We start from the raw sequence: 20,912 nt of genomic DNA, 5'->3' as shown, positions 1-20,912 counted from the left end.
TTTTTTCACCTTGGGGTAGGATACTGATTTATTTGATAATTACTCGTATGTACATAGGTATATTTAGAAAATTATCATTATCATAGAGATAATCATAGAGTGTAGGTATTTTATAATTTCTGTGGTACTTTTCTTCGAAAATATGTGAACTGTATGTAAAATAAGTAAGAAACTGATCTACATATAATTAGTTTTTTAATGATAAGGCCGTTACATGCAATCAAAGTGAAATCAAAAATATAATTTATATAAATATATCCAGCACAAAACACTCAGCATAACAGTATTCTTGACATAAATACCAAAGGTAATATTTTGCAAAACTCTGTGAAGTTGTAAAATTGGAAAGTTTACAAAAGTTTGTAGTAAGAGAGTAAAAGTTGATCTGTTTTTTCGTTGTCTTTATTGTCAAAAATCAAAAAGTTCTCAATCAAAGAAACTTATCTAAAATTAAACTTATCAGAAGTTTTTCCTAGTATAAGAAATGTATACACATATATCACAATAACAGTAATATAACTAATTAAAAAATGCATAATATATTCTAAACTCGCTTCTTAAGTGATAGCCGTATACCATTTTTTGATACCAATATAATCTCTGGAGCTAGCTGCATTGGTTTTTCTTCTTTTGCTGGAGATAGTTCAAAATTTCTAATAACTTGGGAAACTGTACTTTTAATTTCTAGCATGGCGAATTTTTGACCTAAAAATTAAGTATAAATTTAAAACTAGAAACGGAAAATATTTAAGAATAATACCAATATTCAAAGGCAATAAGACTAAACGTTCACAAGAATAATAAAACTTAACAACAATTTAAAACAAAGGGTAGGCACTTATAGTCTAAGATCCGAATGTAGGTCGACCTTCATCCATCTGTTTAAGGTATTCTCAACTTTTAATTTCAATTTTTTTTGTCTGTCAAATAAGTGATGCACATTGGAATATGTTTTTAAATCGCGGAGTAATTTACAAAAGAGAAGGAGAACAGCTGTTGACCGTTGCCCACTACGCTCAAAAACATGGAGTGAGCGTAGTGAGTAACGCTGTCGAGGTGTTTTTTGTTTTATGTTTGTTTTTTGTTTAACAATAATAAATAGGTTCGTTTTCACCCATTTTCATAAAAAGATTCGTTGTTTTGACTGCTGAGTGATACCAAAAAGTCAAAACTTGTAAAACTCGACAGCGTTACCTCTAAAAACTCATAAGCTAATAAAATTTTTTGAATTTTTTGTTTCGCATGGTCCAATGCTGAGTTCTGATGTCCATCTCAAAATAGATTGTTTGTTGAGGAGTCTTTAAAACAATGTGCCACCGTTGGTTTATTTTCCAGTCTTCTTCCTTGAATTTTTTTGAGTATACTAAGAATTGTACTGAATATTCCTATTTAATTTAAAAATAAAATAATTTAACCATACTTAAAAAAAATACAAAAATGTGCTTGAAATGTTGATTTCAAACCTTACGCCTCCCCCTTAAGGATATCTATATGACCATTGATAGGCAACCCATGCAAGTTGTATTTGTCTATGTATGAAATTTAATAAAAAAATGTTTCATTTGGTAAACATATGAGTGAAAGTCGACCTAGATTAGGATCTCGTACTATTAGTAAAACAAAGGATAAGTATATAATTATGTATAGTATAGAAACCATTATTTATAGAATAAAATTTTTTTCCTTATTTTCGAAAATTAAATAAAAAATCTGAAACCGTTAATATTTAAATTTAAATGTTCATTTTTAAACATAAATTTAAATGTACATGGTGATCAAGGTCTGGCAAGTCTAGCAGCTGTATATTTTTATCTTTTTAGAAGCTATTCAATAGTGCCATCTCAAAGAAGCTATTGTATTATAATGCAAGGTGAAATTTTGAAATGATGTATATCATGCTAATAAATTATGATAAAATGCTTCATAAAGACATTAAATTAGCCAAATACAGACATAAGTTTTCTAAACTAAGTAATTAATATAATATTTTGCTTTGTAATTACTCTCTTAACGAAAATTATACATAATCTCAATCTTTCATCTTGTATTCTTCATAATAAACCTTACATAATAATATATACTCATGAACAAAAATATTGCATACGCATGTGGAATGAAATATTTTGTGCTGCTACCCTTAGCCCCTCTGTATCATAGGAATAGGATTTCTTTTCCGAATGCGATGTTTTAAAGTATCACATGAATGCTTTAATCTGATCTGGGCTGTATACTGGCCACTCTAACTTTTAAATTGAATCTCATCAAGGTAAGTATTCACTATGATGAAGACGTGCATTAGCACCAATATTGTATATTATATCGAATATGGCTTTCAAATAACAAAACATGATCTTCTAAAATGTTTTAAATGTACATATCAGTTAGAATTCGCCTAATCACCTTCACGTGTTCGGTATGTCCTTTCAAAGCAATACCGCTCCGTAGCACTATTAGACGGAGAGCTAGAGCCGAAAAATCATCGTCATAAGTAATATAGAGTTTTTCCTGTGAAATGTGTCCATTGTATATTGAAAATTATGACCCCTTTCAGGCTGACACCTCAGTAGATACAGGAAGTAGCAATAAGGGATGAAAGGGTAAGTTAGTGCAGTCATTAAAGGCTTTCACCTCCTATTTTGTTAAACCTTTATCGATTTGCATTAAAATTGGTGACTAGTTAGAGCATACTTACCTCAAGAAACAAAACTGATTTGGTGCGAACTTGCACTTTTACCCTGGTGAAAACTATTTTATTAAAAATAACCACACATATCGATAGAGAGACAAATTTTAAGCAAAATTTGTTATATCAAGTTATTAAAATAAATCAATACTTTTTGAGTTATTAAAGATCAAAGATTTGAATTTTTCGTGAAACAAATGCATGGTGTAAAGCGGTTTTTCATAAATAGTGCGGCAGATTCGTGCAAATATTATAAGAATTGTGAATTTAACGATAGAAGCATATAATTTGGACCACATACTACACATATAAAGGTTCAAAATTAGATAGGAGGCCATCTCAGTTTTTGTTCCTTTTACAAAAATGGCGCGCATTCAAAATGACGACTATACATAGGTGACTAATAGCACGATAACTTTTGAACGAGATGTCAGATTTCAACCAAATTTGGTATATAGGTTCTTGTTTTGTTGAATAATCTCGAGGTCTTGAACCGGAAGAATCGGTTTACCAGAATTTGTGTTTTTACTGTTTTTTTATGTAAAAATATGTTGTTTCTTTTTTAATTCTTTCACCCTGTATATATTAATTTTTAAAAAAGGTGATACCGGCGTTGAAAAGAGCGTAAAAATATTTTGTAGGAAATATTTTGAACTCTTTAGTTATATTAATTACCATTTAATACATGCATAACGCATCTTCACATGTAGGTAGGTACCTATGTGCGGCAGATTCGTGCAAATAATAATTTAAGAATTATTGTGCATTTAATGGTAGAAGCAAATAATTTGGACCACACATAATACACATACAAAGATTCAAATTTAGATGTGAGGCCATCTCAGATTTAGTCTTTTACAAAAATGGCGGGCATTCAAAATGAATCTGCCGCCCATAGGTAGATGTGAACATACGTTATGCATTTATTAAATGGTAATTAACACAACTGAAAAGTTCAAAATATTTCCTAAAAACTATATTTACACTCTTTTCAATGGCGTTATTACCTTTTTGAAAAATTTATGCTTATATACAGGGTGAAAGAATTGAAAAAGTATCAACATATTATTATATAAAAAACAGTAAAAACAGAAATTCTGGTAAAACGATTCTTCCGGTTCAAGACCTCGATATTATTTATCAAAAAAGATCCAATATACCAAATTTGGTTGAAATCTGACATTTCGTTCAAAAGTTATCGTGCTGTTAGTCACATATGTATAGTCGCCATTTTAAATGCCCGCCATTTTTGTAAAAGGAACAAAAACTGAGATGGTCTCGTATCTAAACTTGAACCTTTATATTGCAGTATATGTGGTCCAAATTATATGCTTTTACCATTAAATGCACAATAATAATTCTTATAATATTTGCATGAATCTGCCGCATATAGGTACATGTAAAGATACGTTTTGCATTTATTAAATGGCAAATTAACATAACTAAAAAGTTAAACATATTTCCTAAAAAGTATTTTTACGCTCTTTTCCAGAATGGTATTAGCTTTTTGAAAAATTAATACATACAGGGTGAAAGAATTGAAAAAAAAACAGCATATTTTTACATAAAAACCAGGAAAAACACAACTTCTGGTAAACCGATTCGTTCTATTCATGACTACGATCTAATGCATTAAAAAAATAACCTATATACCAAATTTGGTTAAAATCTGAGTCTCGTTCAAAAGTTATCGTGCTATAAGTCACAATGTACAGGCGCCATTTTGAATCCCCGCCATTTTTGTAAAAGACAAAATCTGAGACGGCCTCATATCTAAATTTGAACCTTTGTATGTGCAGTATATGTGGTCCAAATTATATACTTTTATCATTAAATGCACAATTGTTTCACATATCGGCTGCACTAAAATAATTAAAAAACTAAGTTTTAACAAAATAGTTATGATTACCAAAATTGAAGATAATAAAAAATCGAATAGATTCTTTACGTGAAAGACCTTTTAGAATTAATTAAAAGTAAGTTATAGTTGATTGAATATATATTTTTTTAGGCTAGTAGTCAAATCTAAGTACGAGTATTTAAGCTTAAATAACGGGAAAACGATGCATTTTCTAAAATATACATACTTATTAAACACTTGTCAAATTACTAAATGATACTTATCAAGTGAGCTCCAGATGAACTTGCTAACATCAAAGCTAAACAAGTGATGATGAAACTAAGAGGACACATTCGAATTTTTTAGGAAAATGTGAAAATTAAAACATACGCTATTTATATATTTATTTTGAAATTAGTTAACACAATAATTTTCAAAGGAATTTCGGGAATGAAGTTAGGATTATAATTTAATAATTAAATTTCAGTTTTAATTTTTAATAATATTTAATTTTTCTTTTATAGTTTTCACTGTTTTTTTACTAATTAATTTCACAGCAGTACCTGTATCAATTGTACAATTTATTTTAAGCACGCAAGTGTATTCTGTTGCCATGTTGAAAACAGTTATAGTTTAGGAGTATATAATATATGCATATTCAATGCAAATGCCGACTCCGAAATGACAGTAGCAGGTACATACCTACCTATACAATAGCGTCTATTTAAGAGCACATGCGTGAAGTTACGGATGATAAAAAGAACATATTAATTGTTTATTGTATGTTAGTAAAATATTATTTATATATTATTTTAAACATTATTAAATTTTTTTCTATCAATATAAACTGAATAGGTATATCCAGAATCCGGGGGTGTCCAATAATGGGTACATTTCACACATTCGAATACACTTTTGCTAAATTTTACATAAATGTCTTAAAACAATTTAAAAAACTTATATAAATAATATAATAATTAATAGGGAGCGGATTTTATGCTAAATGCATATTGCATGCATATTTCGCATATTTGAGAGCTTTAGTAAATTTTGCATATTTTTAAAGAAACATGCATATTTTGTGCCTATTTAAAAACATTTAAGACCAAAGAAATTTTTAAATTTTTTAATTCAACACAAAATATTTCCCCGCACAGGATGTCGTATGTACATATATATGAAGGGCTTAATGTGAAACAATGACAAGGCAGACATGATTTCAAAACAAGTTAGTGTTATTCTTGGTTAAAGTAATAGTATAACAAGCCACTAACAAATTATCTCAGCCCTTCGTTAATAGATGGCCCGATAAATCTATGGTCACACTATTGCATAGGTCTAGTTTGTCTCTAGTATCTACTCGACATAATGACAAGCCACATCAAAATGGCGAACATGGGCGGAAGCAATTCCGATAATTATTGAGTTCTGATGATTCTAGCAAGAAAAATAGTAAAGTTGATTTGACATTCGATGACAGTGACCGTAACCCTGACTATGTGCAATCTAGAAGTGACTCAAGTAATGAAAATACAGCGATATGTAATTTTTTCCTAAATGTGGCTTGTCACATTTTTACCATTCAAGATTAATGTAGTGGATTATGACGTGGCTTGTTATATTATTGCATTTAGTTGTAGGATAATGAACAAGGTCCGTCAATAAAAAGGACAAAACCAAACACACCCGTCAAAAATTCCAACAAGCTGATGGAGACAAAGAAATAAACACTGTTTAACACGTATAGGGTTGAAACCACCACGAACTCAGTCAATAATAGAAAATTCTGAATCTACTTATATCTAAAATTTGAGTATTTATTATTAATGGAATAATGTAACATCTCACATTTTTTTTAAATAAATGCTGCCTGGAGTTTCAAGTAATTTTTTTAATATGTATTATTGTCAACTATGATCTCAACATGTTTCATGATGCATCGAAATATCTAAACTAAAACAATAAAAGTTGTTACTGGATTTTTTAATATTATTTTTAACATTCAAAGTCAAATATCTCACTTTTACCTTTTTGAGGCTTGTCATTGTTTCACATTAAGCCCTTCATATATATTAATTCGAGAACTACCTGAAGAGAGACGGCTCATTCACTGCCTTTCATTTTTTCTTAGAAAATACCCGATCTTTACACAAAGCACTTACTAGTGCTTATCGTACGCCGTTATAAAATGATTGTAGGTTGTAGTGATGAAGGATGGTTTACCCGGAAATCCGAATTTTATTTACTTTTATTATATTTAGTAGGTACCTATAATTCTGGTAATTCTTTTAAATCCTCTATTGTTAAGAGACTTTACACCTTTAACCATAGTTTTACGATTTTCTAACGGAAATTAACAAGTTATTTTAAATACGCCCCAATTACTTCTATTGATGTTAAAAGGAGTTTTTCAAGTTATAAAAATATTTTATCTAAACAAAGAATATGTTTCCTCGTAAAGAATTTGGAAAAACACATTGTAGTGAATTATAATTGAAGATAATTTATAGTGATATTGTTGTTTTATTTTAAATAGGTAACTATTGTCACAGTAAAAACTGTGAATAAATTGCATATATAAAAAAAATGATTTTATTTGAAAGATAATAAATAAGATTGCCACCCCCCCCTATAAAAGAACCCCCTAGAATAGAATAGAGCAGAAAATTTGTGTTTTTTGAAATGCGCATTTTTTTGAATTTTTGTGCATATCGTGCGCATATTTCGTAATTTTTTACCGCATATATATGCGCATATTTCATCAAAGTTGATCGCATATAAATCCGCTCCCTAATAATTAAGCTCCAAATTTTTGGAGCCTAAACTTTGAAAAATGTTTGTATGTAGCATAAAGTTTAATGGTATCAACTTCTCCGGGAGCTCATTTGACACATATCTCTGAGTACTTTGAGAAGTGTTTAGCAAATATATTTTATCTACTCTATGTCATATTATGTATAAGTTTTTAGTTTGTGAAAACTGTCATTATAGATAGCAGTGCGTGAAGGGTTTAAAGTGTGCCTGAAGTAACAAAGTATTTTAAATGGGATTTACTTTTTTACACACTTTCAATGGGTTTTTTGGAACACTTTCATATAATCAAATATCCTTAACTTTCGCGTTGTCATGGCGATGACTAGGGAGCGGATTTTATGCTAAATGCATATTGCATGCATATTTCGCATATTTGAGAACTTTACTAAATTTTGCATATTTTTAAAGAAACATGCATATTTTGTGCCTATTTAAAAACATTTAAGTCCAAAAAAAATTTTAAATTTTTTAATTCAACACAAAATATTTCCCCACATAGACTGTCGTATGTATATATGAAGGGCTTAATGTGAAACAATGACAAGCCACACATGATTTCAAAACAAGTTAGTGTTATTCTTGGTTAAAGTAATAGTATAACAAGCCACTAACAAATTATCTCAGCCCTTCGTTAATAGATGGCCCGATAAATCTATGGTCACACTATTGCATAGGTCTAGTTTGTCTCTAGTATCTACTCGACATAATGACAAGCCACATCAAAATGGCAAACATGGGCGGAAGTAATTCGGATAATGATTGAGTTCTGATGATTCTAGCAAGAAAAATAGTCAAGTTGACTTGACATTCGATGACAGTGACCGTAACCCTGACTATGTACAGTCTAGAAGTGACTCTAATGAAAATACAGCGATATGTAATTTTTTCCTAAATGTGGCTTGTCACATTATTACCATTTAAGATTAATGTAGTGGCTTATGACGTGGCTTATATTATTGCATTTGGTTGTAGGATAATGAACAAGGTCCGTCAATAAAAAGGACAAAACCAAACACACCCGTCAAAAATTCCAACAAGTTGATGGAGACAAAGAAATAAACACTGTTTAACACGTATAGGGTTGAAACCACCACGAACTCAGTCAATAATAGAAAATTCTGAATCTACATATATCTAAAATTTGGGTATTTATTATTAATGGAATAATGTAACATGCCACATTTTTTTCTAAATAAATGCTGTTGTTTCTCGAGTTTCAAGTAATTTTATTAATATTGTTGTCAACTATGGTCTCATAGGGCATGATGCATCGAAATATCTAAACTAAAACAATAAAAGTTGTTACTGGATTTTTTAATATTATTTTTAACATTCAAAGTCAAATATCTCATTTTTACCTTTTTGATTATTTCGAGAACTACCTGAAGAGAGACGGCTCATTCACTGCCTTTCATTTTTTCTTAGAAAATACCCGATCTTTACACATAGTACTTACTAGTGCTTATCGTACGCCGTTATAAAATGATTGTAGGTTGTAGTGATGAAGGATGGTTTACCCGGAAATCCGAATTTTATTTACTTTTATTATATTTAGTAGGTACCTATAATTCTGGTAATTCTTTTAAATCCTCTATTGTTAAGAGAATTTACACCTTTAACCATAGTTTTACGATTTTCTCACGGAAATTAGCAAGTTATTTTAAATACGCCTTAATTACTTCTATTGATGTTAAAAGGAGTTTTTCAAGTTATAAAAATCTTTTATCTGATCAAAGAATATGTTTCCTCGTAAAGAATTTGGAAAAATACATTGTAGTGAATTATAATCGAAGATAATTTATAGTGATATTGTTGTTTTATTTTAAATAGGTAACTATTGGTAGCAGTTTTTGTAAAAACTGTGAATAAATTGCATATATCAAAAAAATGATTTTATTTGAAAGATAATAAATAAGATTGCCACCCCCCTATAAAAGAACCCGCTCGAATAGAATAGAACAGAAAATTTGTGGTTTCTTGAAATGCGCATTTTTTGAATTTTTGTGCATATCTTGCGCATATTTCGTAATTTTTTACCGCATATATATGCGCATATTTCATCAAAATTGATCGCATATAAATCCGCTCCCTAGCGATGACAATATGAGCAATGACTTACAACAAAATTTTTGACAGTTTTGTGGTTTGAAAGTAGTTAGGATTTTTAAATGTCAAAGTTCTAAAAATTGTAGAATAGAAATGAATTCCAGTGACGAAGAGTTACAGTTTTTATATTTGTTTATCGTAGACAAAATATTGTATGAAACTGTGCGTGAAGTACTTTTTGCGAACTTACGCGAAGTATATATTACTGGCTCCGTTGTCGCTCGTGCTTTAAATATCGCGTGCGTTCGCAAAAAGCATACTTCACGAACTGTTTCATAAATAACTAATATAAGATGTATCGTTTTTCCGTTATTTAAGCTTGAATACTTAGATTTGAGTAGGTACTAGCCGAAACAAATATACATTAAATCACCTATAACTCACTTTTAATTAAAACTAAAAAGTTTTTCGAATAAGAAATCTATTTTATTTTTTATTATCTTCAATTTTAATAATTATAACTTTTTTGATAAAACTTATAGTTTTTGAGTTATTTATGGAAAACCGCTTTACACCATGCATTTTTTTTTCACGAAAAATTCAAATTTTTGATCTTTAATAACTCAAAAAGTATTGATTTATTTTAATAACATGGTATAACAAATTTTATTTAAATTTGTCCCTCTATCGATTTGTGGAGTTATTTTTATTAAAATAGTTTTCACCCGCGAGAAGAGGTGGTATTCACCCCCAGGGCAAAAATGTGCAAGTTGGCACCACGTCAGTTTTGTTTCTTGAGGTATGCTCTAACTAGTCACCAATTTTCATGCAAATCGATGAAGGTTTATCAAAATAGAAGGTGAAAACCTTTAATGACTGCACTAACTTTCCCCTTTCATCCCTTATTGCTACTTCCTGTATCCACTGAGGTGTCAGCCTGAAAGGGGTCATAATTATCAATATACAATACAGTTGAGTCCGCGAGTCTTTACCCGTGCGTCATTAATACCTGGCGAGATAAAACACATACTTTTTATCTAGCATCATTCTCTTCCATGCATGAAACTCATGACAAACCAGCTGCCGTTTGTTATTAAGTAACAACACATGTTATTTTTATGAACCATCTAGACTCAGTGCATTGAAAAGAGATAGGTACAAAAAAAGACGATTCGGTATGTTTTCATATTTTAAGCACAATTTGTTTGACGTTTCTGATTTGTTTAATTTTGTGGCTGTCAGTCAGTTGAACTTTTTGCGGTTTTTGTCGAATTTTTGCGTTTTGAAGTTTCTTTATATTACACAAACAGTTGTTTTCACAACTAATTTTATATTGGGCTTTGAAATTTTAAGGTAAATAATTATATTTAGGCAAGTAATATTTAAAACATACAAAGCTAACGTCATTCACACAGTAAAGAAATGACTGTGTTTAGATTTCCGTCAAAGTGAATAAAATAACAAAAATAAAATATGTTATTTAGTTCAGAGAAATAAGGAAAAAAAATATCATGTTGGTGACACAACCCCCTTCAGGCCGAAACAAAATTTTTTGAGTAGTATGGACATCTATATTAATAACCTATATGTTTCCTGCAGCCGATTTTGACGATATACATAGTTATAAACAAATGAAAATCAAAAAACGGTAAATTTTCGCTTTTTTCGTCTATAACCAAAAAGTTAAGCAATTTAAACAAATTTGAGAGTGAGAAACTCATAAACCGTATAAAAAACTTCAATATGGCGTCCGCTGACTATGTTTATCCTTATTGGTTGCTTAGAAAATTGCAAAACAATTCATAAATTTTGAGTTTTTATAAATATTCATATGTTATGTAAAAATTAACTTAGAACCTTCTTATTACACGGAATGCTGGGACTTCTGGTGCTTAAATTATACACTATATTTCATAACAATTGGTCAAATAGTTTAAAAGTTATTTAATTTGTTTTTCCCAAATTAATTTTTTTTGCAACACTGTAAGTCAGAAAATGATGAAATTACAGTAATACTTTGGATAGTTTATGAAAGAAGATGATTTATGCTAATAATTTAATTAAAAAAAAATGACAAAAAATAATTCTAAGTATCGCAAAATTATTTTGCAAGAACATGTAGATTTTTTCCTTAAAAACAATTAGAATAACTTTTTAACCATTACCCGTAGAAAAATTATTTTTCCATATTTAGAATGACTGAATTTTTATACAAATTTAAAAAAAGAAAAAATTGTCCTAGGACAATTAGGGATGAAGTTGCCCCCTCCCCTTTTTTTAAGTCACAGCAGCTTTCTTTATAACAATTACGAAATCAAATCAGTCACATTTGAAAGAACATACTTCAGAGCTTTAATGTACTAAATATAAAAAATATATACTTACAAACAAATCTTACACAAAGCTTCAAAATGTGAGCCTTAAAATCGGCCGGTTTTGAAACTTGGGAGATCGATGAGAAGGGGGAAGGAACCATTAGCTGTATCTCTTGTTCTCGCCTATGGATTTCGACGTTTCTTTTTTTAATTTGTATGTACTTTTTGCGTACAGTACGAGTATGCATTATTTAAATAAATTAATTGTTATATACACCATCAAATTTGTTTAAACATTTTTTTTTTTCAATTTTTTTTATAATATTTGAAGTAGTTTTAATCACAAAACATGAATATTTATGAATAATATAATAATACATAGTTTTTTATTAAACTTAGTAATAATTTAAAGTATGAAAAAACAAATTATCCCATTCAATTGTTTCTAAAAATAATATTGGTCTATGGAAATCAGAAAATCTCAAATAAGATTTTGATACACTATTTACTGGTAAACATGCTATTAGATGAATGAAAAACTGAAGTTACAGAACCACCAAACAAGAGATAAACGTAATTGATTGGGGTTGAAAATGAAGCTAAGAACCGTTAGTATCAATCCGATCAACAGTTCTTCTTTATACACGGGCGCCCATATAAAAATTTTCAGGGGGGCAGACGTGAAGATGTTGCACATTATATTTTGTATACTTTGGATAAATAGTTAACAGCACCCGAAAAGCTAGGGGGGCCACGCCCCCCCCTGCCCATGGCATATCTTTATACCAGATATTTTATTAAAATAAACTATCTGCTCTTGCAAAACTGGTTGCACCGACTACTTGTTAGTACAGAGATATAAATAGTTTATGGACTTCGATAACCAAAACCTCTATCTTTCTCTATTCTTTTTTTAATCTGTATGTACTCTTTGCGTACGTTACGGATATGTTTTTTATTAATAAAGTGGTTATTTAAATAACTATGTAAATTGTGTAAACAATTTTTGGAAATTCTTTTACGATATTTTTAGAATGACTTTGTTGGCAATCATAGGATTGGATCATATGCACTTGACTTTACAATAACTTATAATAAATAGGTAACTGATAATTGTTACGTTTTTCATAAAAATACAAGTATTCCTAAATAAATCTCCTTTAAATTTATTTTAATAGTCTTGTTATAATACCAAAATGTATGATCTTAATTTTTGCTTTTTTGCAATCTTAAAATTATAACTTTCAATCTTGTAAGATACAATTATTACAATGTTGTAGAAAATTTCTGAAAATAATTTTGTTCTTTTTATCCTCTCTCTAATTTTGTTACATTTCATTTTTCGTTTTCTAGTAGCATGTTTATCAAGAAATAAAACTTAGTTTATTTGAGATTTTTTATTTTCAATTCAATATTATAAGCCAATGTTAGATTTAGGAATAATTGAATAGGATTAGTATATAATAATTACGGGGCGTAAAAAAAATACAGGTCATAAATTTAATCGCATATTCTGGGACAAAAATACTTCGATTGAACCTAACTTACCTTAGTATAAATATGCACATAAAAAAGTTACAGCCCTTTGAAGTTACAAAATGAAAATCGATTTTGTCCAATATATCGAAAATTCCGCGAGATTTTTTATTGAAAATAGACATGTGGTATTTTTATGGCAGGAGCATCTTACAAAAAAATTATAGTAAAATTTTGACACCCCATAAAAATTTTATGGGGTGTCGTTTTGTGTACGTTCAAACTTTTGTGTACGTTCCAATTAAATTATTTTTGTGGTACCATTAGTTAAACACAATGTTTTAAAACTTTTTTGCCTCTCAGTACTTTTTCGAAAAGTCAGTTTTATTGAGATATTTTGAATATTAGTCAAATCCACCACATATTTGTAAATATGGTTAAGTACGATTATGGAGACTTGGTAATCGTATGAAAATTTATTTATAATTTACATTTTTAGGCACATTTTGAACCATATTAAAAAAGAAGCCACATCTTGATAAAAGGTGCCTTATCGAAAAAATAATAAGAGACAAAAAAGTTTTAGAAACATTGTGTTTAACTAATGGTACCGCAATAATAGTTTAATTGGAACGTACACAAACATTTGGGGGGTGTAAAAGAATAAAACCCCCATAAAATTTTTATGTAAACATATTAAAAAAGAAGCCGCAACTCGATAAAAACTGCCTTATCGAAAAAATAGTAAGAAGCAAAAAAAGTTTTAAAACAGTAAATTTAAGTAATGGTACCACAATAATAATTTAATTGGAACGTACACAAAAGTTTGGGGGGTTTAAGGGAACAAAACCCCCATAAAATTTTTATGGGATGCACAAATTTCACTATAGTTTTTCTTTAAGATCTTCCTGTCACAAGAATAATACATGTCCATTTTCAATAAAAAATCTCTAATAGATTTCGATATATTGGAAAAAATCGATTTTCATTTTGTAAATTCAAAGGGCTATAACTTTTTTTATGTGCACATTTGTATTAACCCTTAAACGCCCAAGGGTGGGTAAAAAATGTCCACCTTATGCGTATTCCGTTGTAACATATTTATTACGTGTTTAATTTTTTTTTAAATTATTTATTGTTAAAAAGACAGCCCATTATCGAATGTTAATTTGGTTCTACCAATATATTTGAAAATAAAAGCAGCATCTTGAGTTAAATATGGATGGGCATAAAAAGTACACCCTTGGCAAAACTTGTTACTAAAGATTTCTATATAATTTCTCGTTGGTAGGAAGATTATCCATATAATTATCGATGTATAATTACATAATCTACATAATTATCCGCCAATGAGGAGGCAATGAGTAAGGTTTGTAAATTTTAAGGTTTATTAAGCATAAGATTCTTAAGCTTAATCCATTTTCAACAACTCTCAATAAATATATTAGCTATTTTCGAGGTGGACATTTTTTACCCACCCTTGAGCGTACATGGAACCTAAAAAAGGTTGGGCGTTTAAGGGTTAAGGTAAGTTAGGTCCAATCGATCTATTTTCGGTCCCAGAATATGTGATTTAATTTATGGCCTGTATTTTTGTTACGCCCTGGATAACTAATATGTACATTTTACAATAAAAGTTACATCAAATATTATTTAAAAAATTGAAAAAAAATTGTTTAAACAAATTTGATGGTGTATATAACAATTAGTTTATTTAAATAAAGCCTATTCGTAATGTACGTAAAAAGTACATACAAATTAAAAAAAGAAACAACGAAATAAATAATCGAGAACCAGAGATACAGTTAACAGCTCCTTCCCCCCTCTCATCGCTATCCCAAGTTTCAACGCCGGCCGATTTTAAGGGCCATATTTTTAAACTTTGTGGACGATTTCCTTGAAAGGAAATCTTTTGTATACTTGGTAAGTTAAAATTTTGAAGTATGATCTTTTAAATGCGGCTAATTTTATTTCTTAATTGTTATAAACAAAGCTGCTGTGAATTAAAAAAAGAAGGGTGCTAACTTCGTCCCTAATTGTGCCAGGACAATTTTTTTTCTTTACAAATATGTATAAAAATTCAGTCTTTCTAAGTATGGAAAAATAATTTTTCGACAGGTAACGGTTAAAAAGTTATTCTAATTGTTTATAAGCAAAAAATCGACATGTTTTTGCAAAATAATTTTACGCTATTTAGAATTATTTTTTGTCATTTTTTTTAAATTTAGTTAATAGCATAAATTTTCTTCTTCCATAAACTGTCGGAAGTATTACTATAACCTCATCGTTTTCTGACTTATAGTGTCGCAAAAAACATTAATTTGGGATAAACAAATTAAATAACTTTTAAACTATTTGACCAATTACTTTTAAATTTAGAATATAATTTAAGCACCAGAAGTCTCAGCATTCTGTGAAATAAGAAAGTTCTAACTTAATTTTTACATAAGTCATGAACATTTATATAATCTCAAAATGTATGACTTATTCTGCAATTTTCTAAGCAACAAATAAGGATATAGATATGCAGCGAACGCCATATTGAAGTTTTTTATATGATTTATTAGTTTCTTACTCTCAAATTTGTTTAAAATGCTTCACTTTTTAGTAAAAGACGAAAAAAGCGAAAATTTAGCGTTTTTTGATTTTCATTTGTTTATAACTATGTATATCATCAAAATCAGCTGCAGGAAACATATAGGTTATTAATATAGACGTCCATACTACTCAAAAAATTTGGTTTCGGCCTGGAGGGGGATGTGTCACGAGAAAAATCTTATTTCTCTGGACTAATTGGATTTTTTTATAAATTGTTTATTTATTAATCAATAATAATAAAAGAATTTATTAAGCTACTTCAAATGTAGCTGTAATTCTGCGCAAAAATTTTGAAGCAAAACTTACATTTGACATTCTATATATTTGATAACGTCAAATTTTTTAATAAAACCCGTAATCGGAGCAGTAGCCACTTTCTGTCAGTTGTTGTTGCGTGAAATAGATTTCCGACTTATTTCGTATGCTTTAAGTGATGACGCACGGGTAAAGATTCGCGGACTCAACAGAGACACATTTCACATGACAAACTCCATATTACTTATGACGATGATTTTCCGGCTCTAGCTCTTAGACTATATATGGCGCCACCACCAAAACTAACGCTCTTTATGAGATTACAACTGACATACTGTTCGCCAACTCACCCGTGTTGAGCTGCCCCCCTCCCCACTTGCAAAAATTTAAAAAGAAATAGCTATTTATGAGCTTTCATATTCAGCAAATTAAAAATTTTGAGGTCGTTACACTGAGTAGAAATTACATATTTTAGTGGGGGGGGGGTCTGGCCCCAGCCCCCCACTACTTAAAAATAGGGATATTAAATCGATTTTTGCGGCAGAATTACGAGATATTTATGAGCTCTTGAAATGATACAGTTTCTACTTTTAAACTCATCCCCTTCATCCCCAAACAACCCGTTAATTTATTTATATTAAGAGAAAAAATGCTGAAAAGAATTAAAATATATCGTATCGCGGATATAATTCGTATAGCTTATATATTCTAAGAATAAACTCCCAAACCACGCGCATTTCGATTATTGAGCTACAACCCCTTCCAAGAAAACCACCCCATCTTCCCGGCTTAAGAGAGAGTTTTACTTAAAATGCAATAAATTAATTATTTGGCGAGTACATATCATTTAATAATTTATGAGCTCCCCAAATTCGTGCATTTATATCATTAAGTTGTAATTTCTTTTGTATAGTGCAGTCACTGAAGGTAAAAATCAACGATTACCTTCAATTTCGATGACATTCATCGATTTTTACGAAAATTGGTGAGTGGTTAGAGAATACCCCAAGAAACAAAGGTGACATGGTGCCACCTTGCGCCTTTTCTCTAAGGGTGGATACAGCTCCTTCTCGAGGGTAAAAATTATTTTATATTAAAAATAACTCCACAAATCGATAGAAGGACAAATCATAAGCAAAATTTGTTATATAAAGTTATTAAAATAAGTCAATACTTGTTGTGTTATTAAAGATCGTGAAAAAAAAGCATGTTTTAAAGCAATTTTTCGTAAATCACTGAAAAACTGTAAGTTTTTACAAACAAGTTAATAGTAGTTTAATTCGTATAGCTTATATTCTAAGAATAAACTCTTAAATCACGCGCATTTCGATTATTGAGCTATCACCCCATCTTCCCGGCTTCAGAGAGAGTTATGCTTAAAATGAATTAAATTAATTATTTGGCGACTACATATCGATTAATAATTTATGATCTCGCAAAATACACGCATTTCATTTATTGAATTGCAATTTTCTTTCTATAGTGCAGTAACTGAAGTTAAAAATCAAATATGAACTTCGATTTCGGTGAACCTCCATGCATTTTCACGAAAATTGGTGAGTGGATAGAGGATACCTCAAGAAACGATTGTAACATGGTACCAACTTGCGGTTTTAGCCTGGGGTAGATGTCACCCCTTCTCGGAGGTGAAAATTACTTTAGTAAAAATAACCCCAAAAATCGTTAGAGGGACAAATTCTAAGCAAAATTTGTTAGATAATATTATTAAAATAAATCAACACTTTTTGAGTTATTAAAGATAAAATATTTTAATTTTTCTTTTAAAAATGCATGTTTTAAAGCTATTTTTCATAAATAACTAAAAAACTGTACAAAAAATGTTTTATCACTAAAATTGAAGCTAGTAAAAATATAATAAATTCATTACTTGAAAAACCATATAATGTTAATTTAAAGTAAGTTATAGATAATTGAATGTATATTTTTTCTGCGAGTATTCAAATCAAAGGATCCAAGGTTAAATAACGGGAAGACGATGCACTTTATAACATTTACTAAATACTTGCCTAAGTACATACTTTCAAAGCACCTATCAAATGAGCTCCAGAAGAAGTTGATAGCATCAAAATTTATACTCCAAAAATTTTTCCAAAAATAGTATATTACATACCTAGCGGAAAAGTACTCTATTTCAGCTGAGCGGCAAGGTAGTTTACCGAGGTGCGAAGCACCGAGGTAAACTACAGACGCGAGGCTAGAATGAGTTCCCGCGAAAGTGGTATACTATTTTACTCACAATCGGTTAGTAGTTTATGGATTTCTAATACTCACAATCTACCAATAATAATTTCGTTTCAAATATCTGTATCAATTTTCATTATGTGATAAGTTGAATTATTTTAAGTAACCTGTGAGACCGTTGCTAGGTAACAAAACAAGTTTGTTGAATCTGACATTTAGGCGATACACGACGCCATTAATTGTACATATAATTAGAAAATCCAGAAACGTCGGCGTCATCATCTATTTCTAAAACTCATAATTTTGAGCAACACGGTCTTACTTTAACCGTTAATAGTAATCATAATTCCAATGTAAGTATTAATATTTATAATTCCAAATAGTTTTCTTTTTGTTATTGTTGTTGCTGTTTCTTAATTAAATAAATGTTGAGTGGATTCTATTCTTTCTAAACCATCTTTTAATCAAAAATAACATTGACATTTGCAGGTAGAAAAGTGACAGATGCTAGTCGGGAAAGTACTTTCCCGGCTAGCTGGGAAAGTAAAGTAAGTAATAAGTCGCTTCCTGATTACTTCAAAGGTTAGAAATCCATAAATTACTAACCGATTGTGAGTAAAAGATATTGTTTTTCTTCCAACTATTTGGATGGTAATTTCAAGAGCTATAAAACTGTTATTACATTTAAACTTTCAAATACTTTATAATTTTTTAGGATAATAGGTTGAATGGCTCCAGTTACATTGTTCTCGCAGTAAAATTTAGGCTTAAACGTTTCTATCTTGGTTATTTTGATTCATACAGAAATCAAATGACAAGTAAAATCTTTGCTAATAAAAAAACTCAAACTTTGTTATTTATCATTTTTTACGTAGATCGAGTATTGTTATAGTTATTATTTTCCTTCAAGATCGAGTAATGTTGTAGTTATTATTATTAAAAGCAAATAATTTACGAAAATTTAAAAAATTAAATTTTTTTAATAATATATATTTTTTAAAAATATGCGTTATAAATCGGTCACAATGTTTAAGGTCATTACTTATGCTAAAGTAAAAAAATCTTATATAGGGATTACTAAAGATTTTAATTTTTGTGTAAATGGCGTTCGTTTTATTTTTCACTTTTTACTAAAAAATTCGAAAGGGTCCTAATATTTTCATCTTCACTTACTTAATTTTGATGATAATAAACTTCTTTCGGTGTTAATAGGTACTTCTGAGTACTTTGACAAATGTATGTTAAATTAAGTATATTTTGTAAAATGCATCCTTTTCCTGTTAATAATTAGGCTTGAATAATTAGATTTGAGTACTAGCTGACAAAAAAAATACATTTAATTATTACCTATACCTCACTTTGAATTAATAATAAAAGGTTTTCAAAGCTTTAATTTTGGTAACGATACGTTTTTTGTAAAAACTTACAATTTTTAAGTGATTTACCAAAAACCGCTTTAAAGCATGCATTTTTTATGAAAAACCTAACAACTTTATATAACTAATTCTACGTATAATTTGTCCTTCTATCGATTTGTGGAGTTATTTTTAATAAAATAATTTTCACCCCTGAGAAGGGGTGGTATCCACCCTAAGGGTAAAGACGCAAGGTGGCACCATGTCACCTTTGTTTCTTGGGGTATTCTCTAACCACTCACCAATTTTCGTGAAAATCTATTAACGTTCACCCAAATTGAAGGTAATAGTTGATTTTTACCTTCAGTCACTGCACTATGTAAAAGAAATTGCAATTTAATGATCTAAATACGCGTATTTTGGGAGCTCATAAATTATTAAACGGTATGTAGTCGCCAAATATTTAATTTAATTCGTTTTAAGTACAACTCTCTCTTAAGCCGGGAAGATGGGGTGGTTTTCTTGCGAAGGGGTTGTAGCTCAATAATCGAAATGCGCATGATTTAAGAGTTTATTCTTAGAATAGATTAGCTATAGGAATTATATCCGCAATGCGGTAAACTTTAACTTTTTTCAGCATGTTTCTCTTAAGTTAAATCAACTAAAGGGTTGTTTAGGGGTGAAGGGGATGAGCTCAAAAATCAAAACTATAGCATTTCAAGAGCTCATAAATAGCTCGTAATTCTGCCGTAATAATCGATTCAATATCCCTATTTTTAAGTAGTGGGGGGGCTGAGTCAGCCCCACCCCACTAAAATATTAAATTCCTGCTCAGCAGTGAAAGGAGCTCAAAATTTTTAATTTGCGGAATATGAGAGCTCATGAATAGCTCATAAATCAGCGCTATTTGTTTTTTAAATTTTGCAAGTGGGGTCGGGGGGCGCAGCTCAACGGGGGTCGCCAACTCTGTAGACGAAGTTTAATTTTGGTGGTGTTAATGCTTGTTAATTTTGGTGGTGACGGCATAGTGCTATGGAGTGGTATTTCTTGGAAAGGAGATGCCGAATTTGTTGAGGTGATTGGGTAAATGACAGCTGATATGTACATTAAAAACATTTTAGAAGATTATGTTTTGCCATTCTCCAACCTTATTAGATAATTCTATTTCTATGACACTGGGGGCAGCACAAAAAATTTTATTTCACGCGTTAATTTCAAAATATGCAATATTTTTGTCCATGAGTGTAGTTTGTTAAAATCCGGTTGCTAATGCGCTTTTAAAACTAGAAAAATATACAGTGTTTTTGATTACAAATAAAAATAATGGG

At 29.8% G+C, this 20,912-nt stretch overlaps 1 protein-coding gene across 2 annotated transcripts in view; it reads right to left on the bottom strand.

The window, feature by feature from the left end:
• Positions 1-386: 386 nt before the first annotated feature.
• The window catches only part of LOC126881398 (cytochrome P450 4V2-like), a 187,261-nt gene continuing 166,735 nt past the window's right edge, over positions 387-20,912 (bottom strand). For both annotated transcript variants that reach the window (XM_050645661.1, XM_050645663.1), the window contains exon 8: positions 387-705. In XM_050645661.1, the coding sequence (XP_050501618.1) occupies positions 545-705 (161 nt within the window). In that variant the 3' untranslated portion in view covers positions 387-544. The remainder of the gene's footprint in view (positions 706-20,912) is intronic.

The sequence above is a fragment of the Diabrotica virgifera genome, chromosome 1 (assembly GCF_917563875.1).
Source record: "Diabrotica virgifera virgifera chromosome 1, PGI_DIABVI_V3a".
In the NCBI taxonomy this organism is placed as follows: domain Eukaryota; kingdom Metazoa; phylum Arthropoda; class Insecta; order Coleoptera; family Chrysomelidae; genus Diabrotica; species Diabrotica virgifera.
This window is presented reverse-complemented; position numbering and strand designations above follow the sequence as displayed.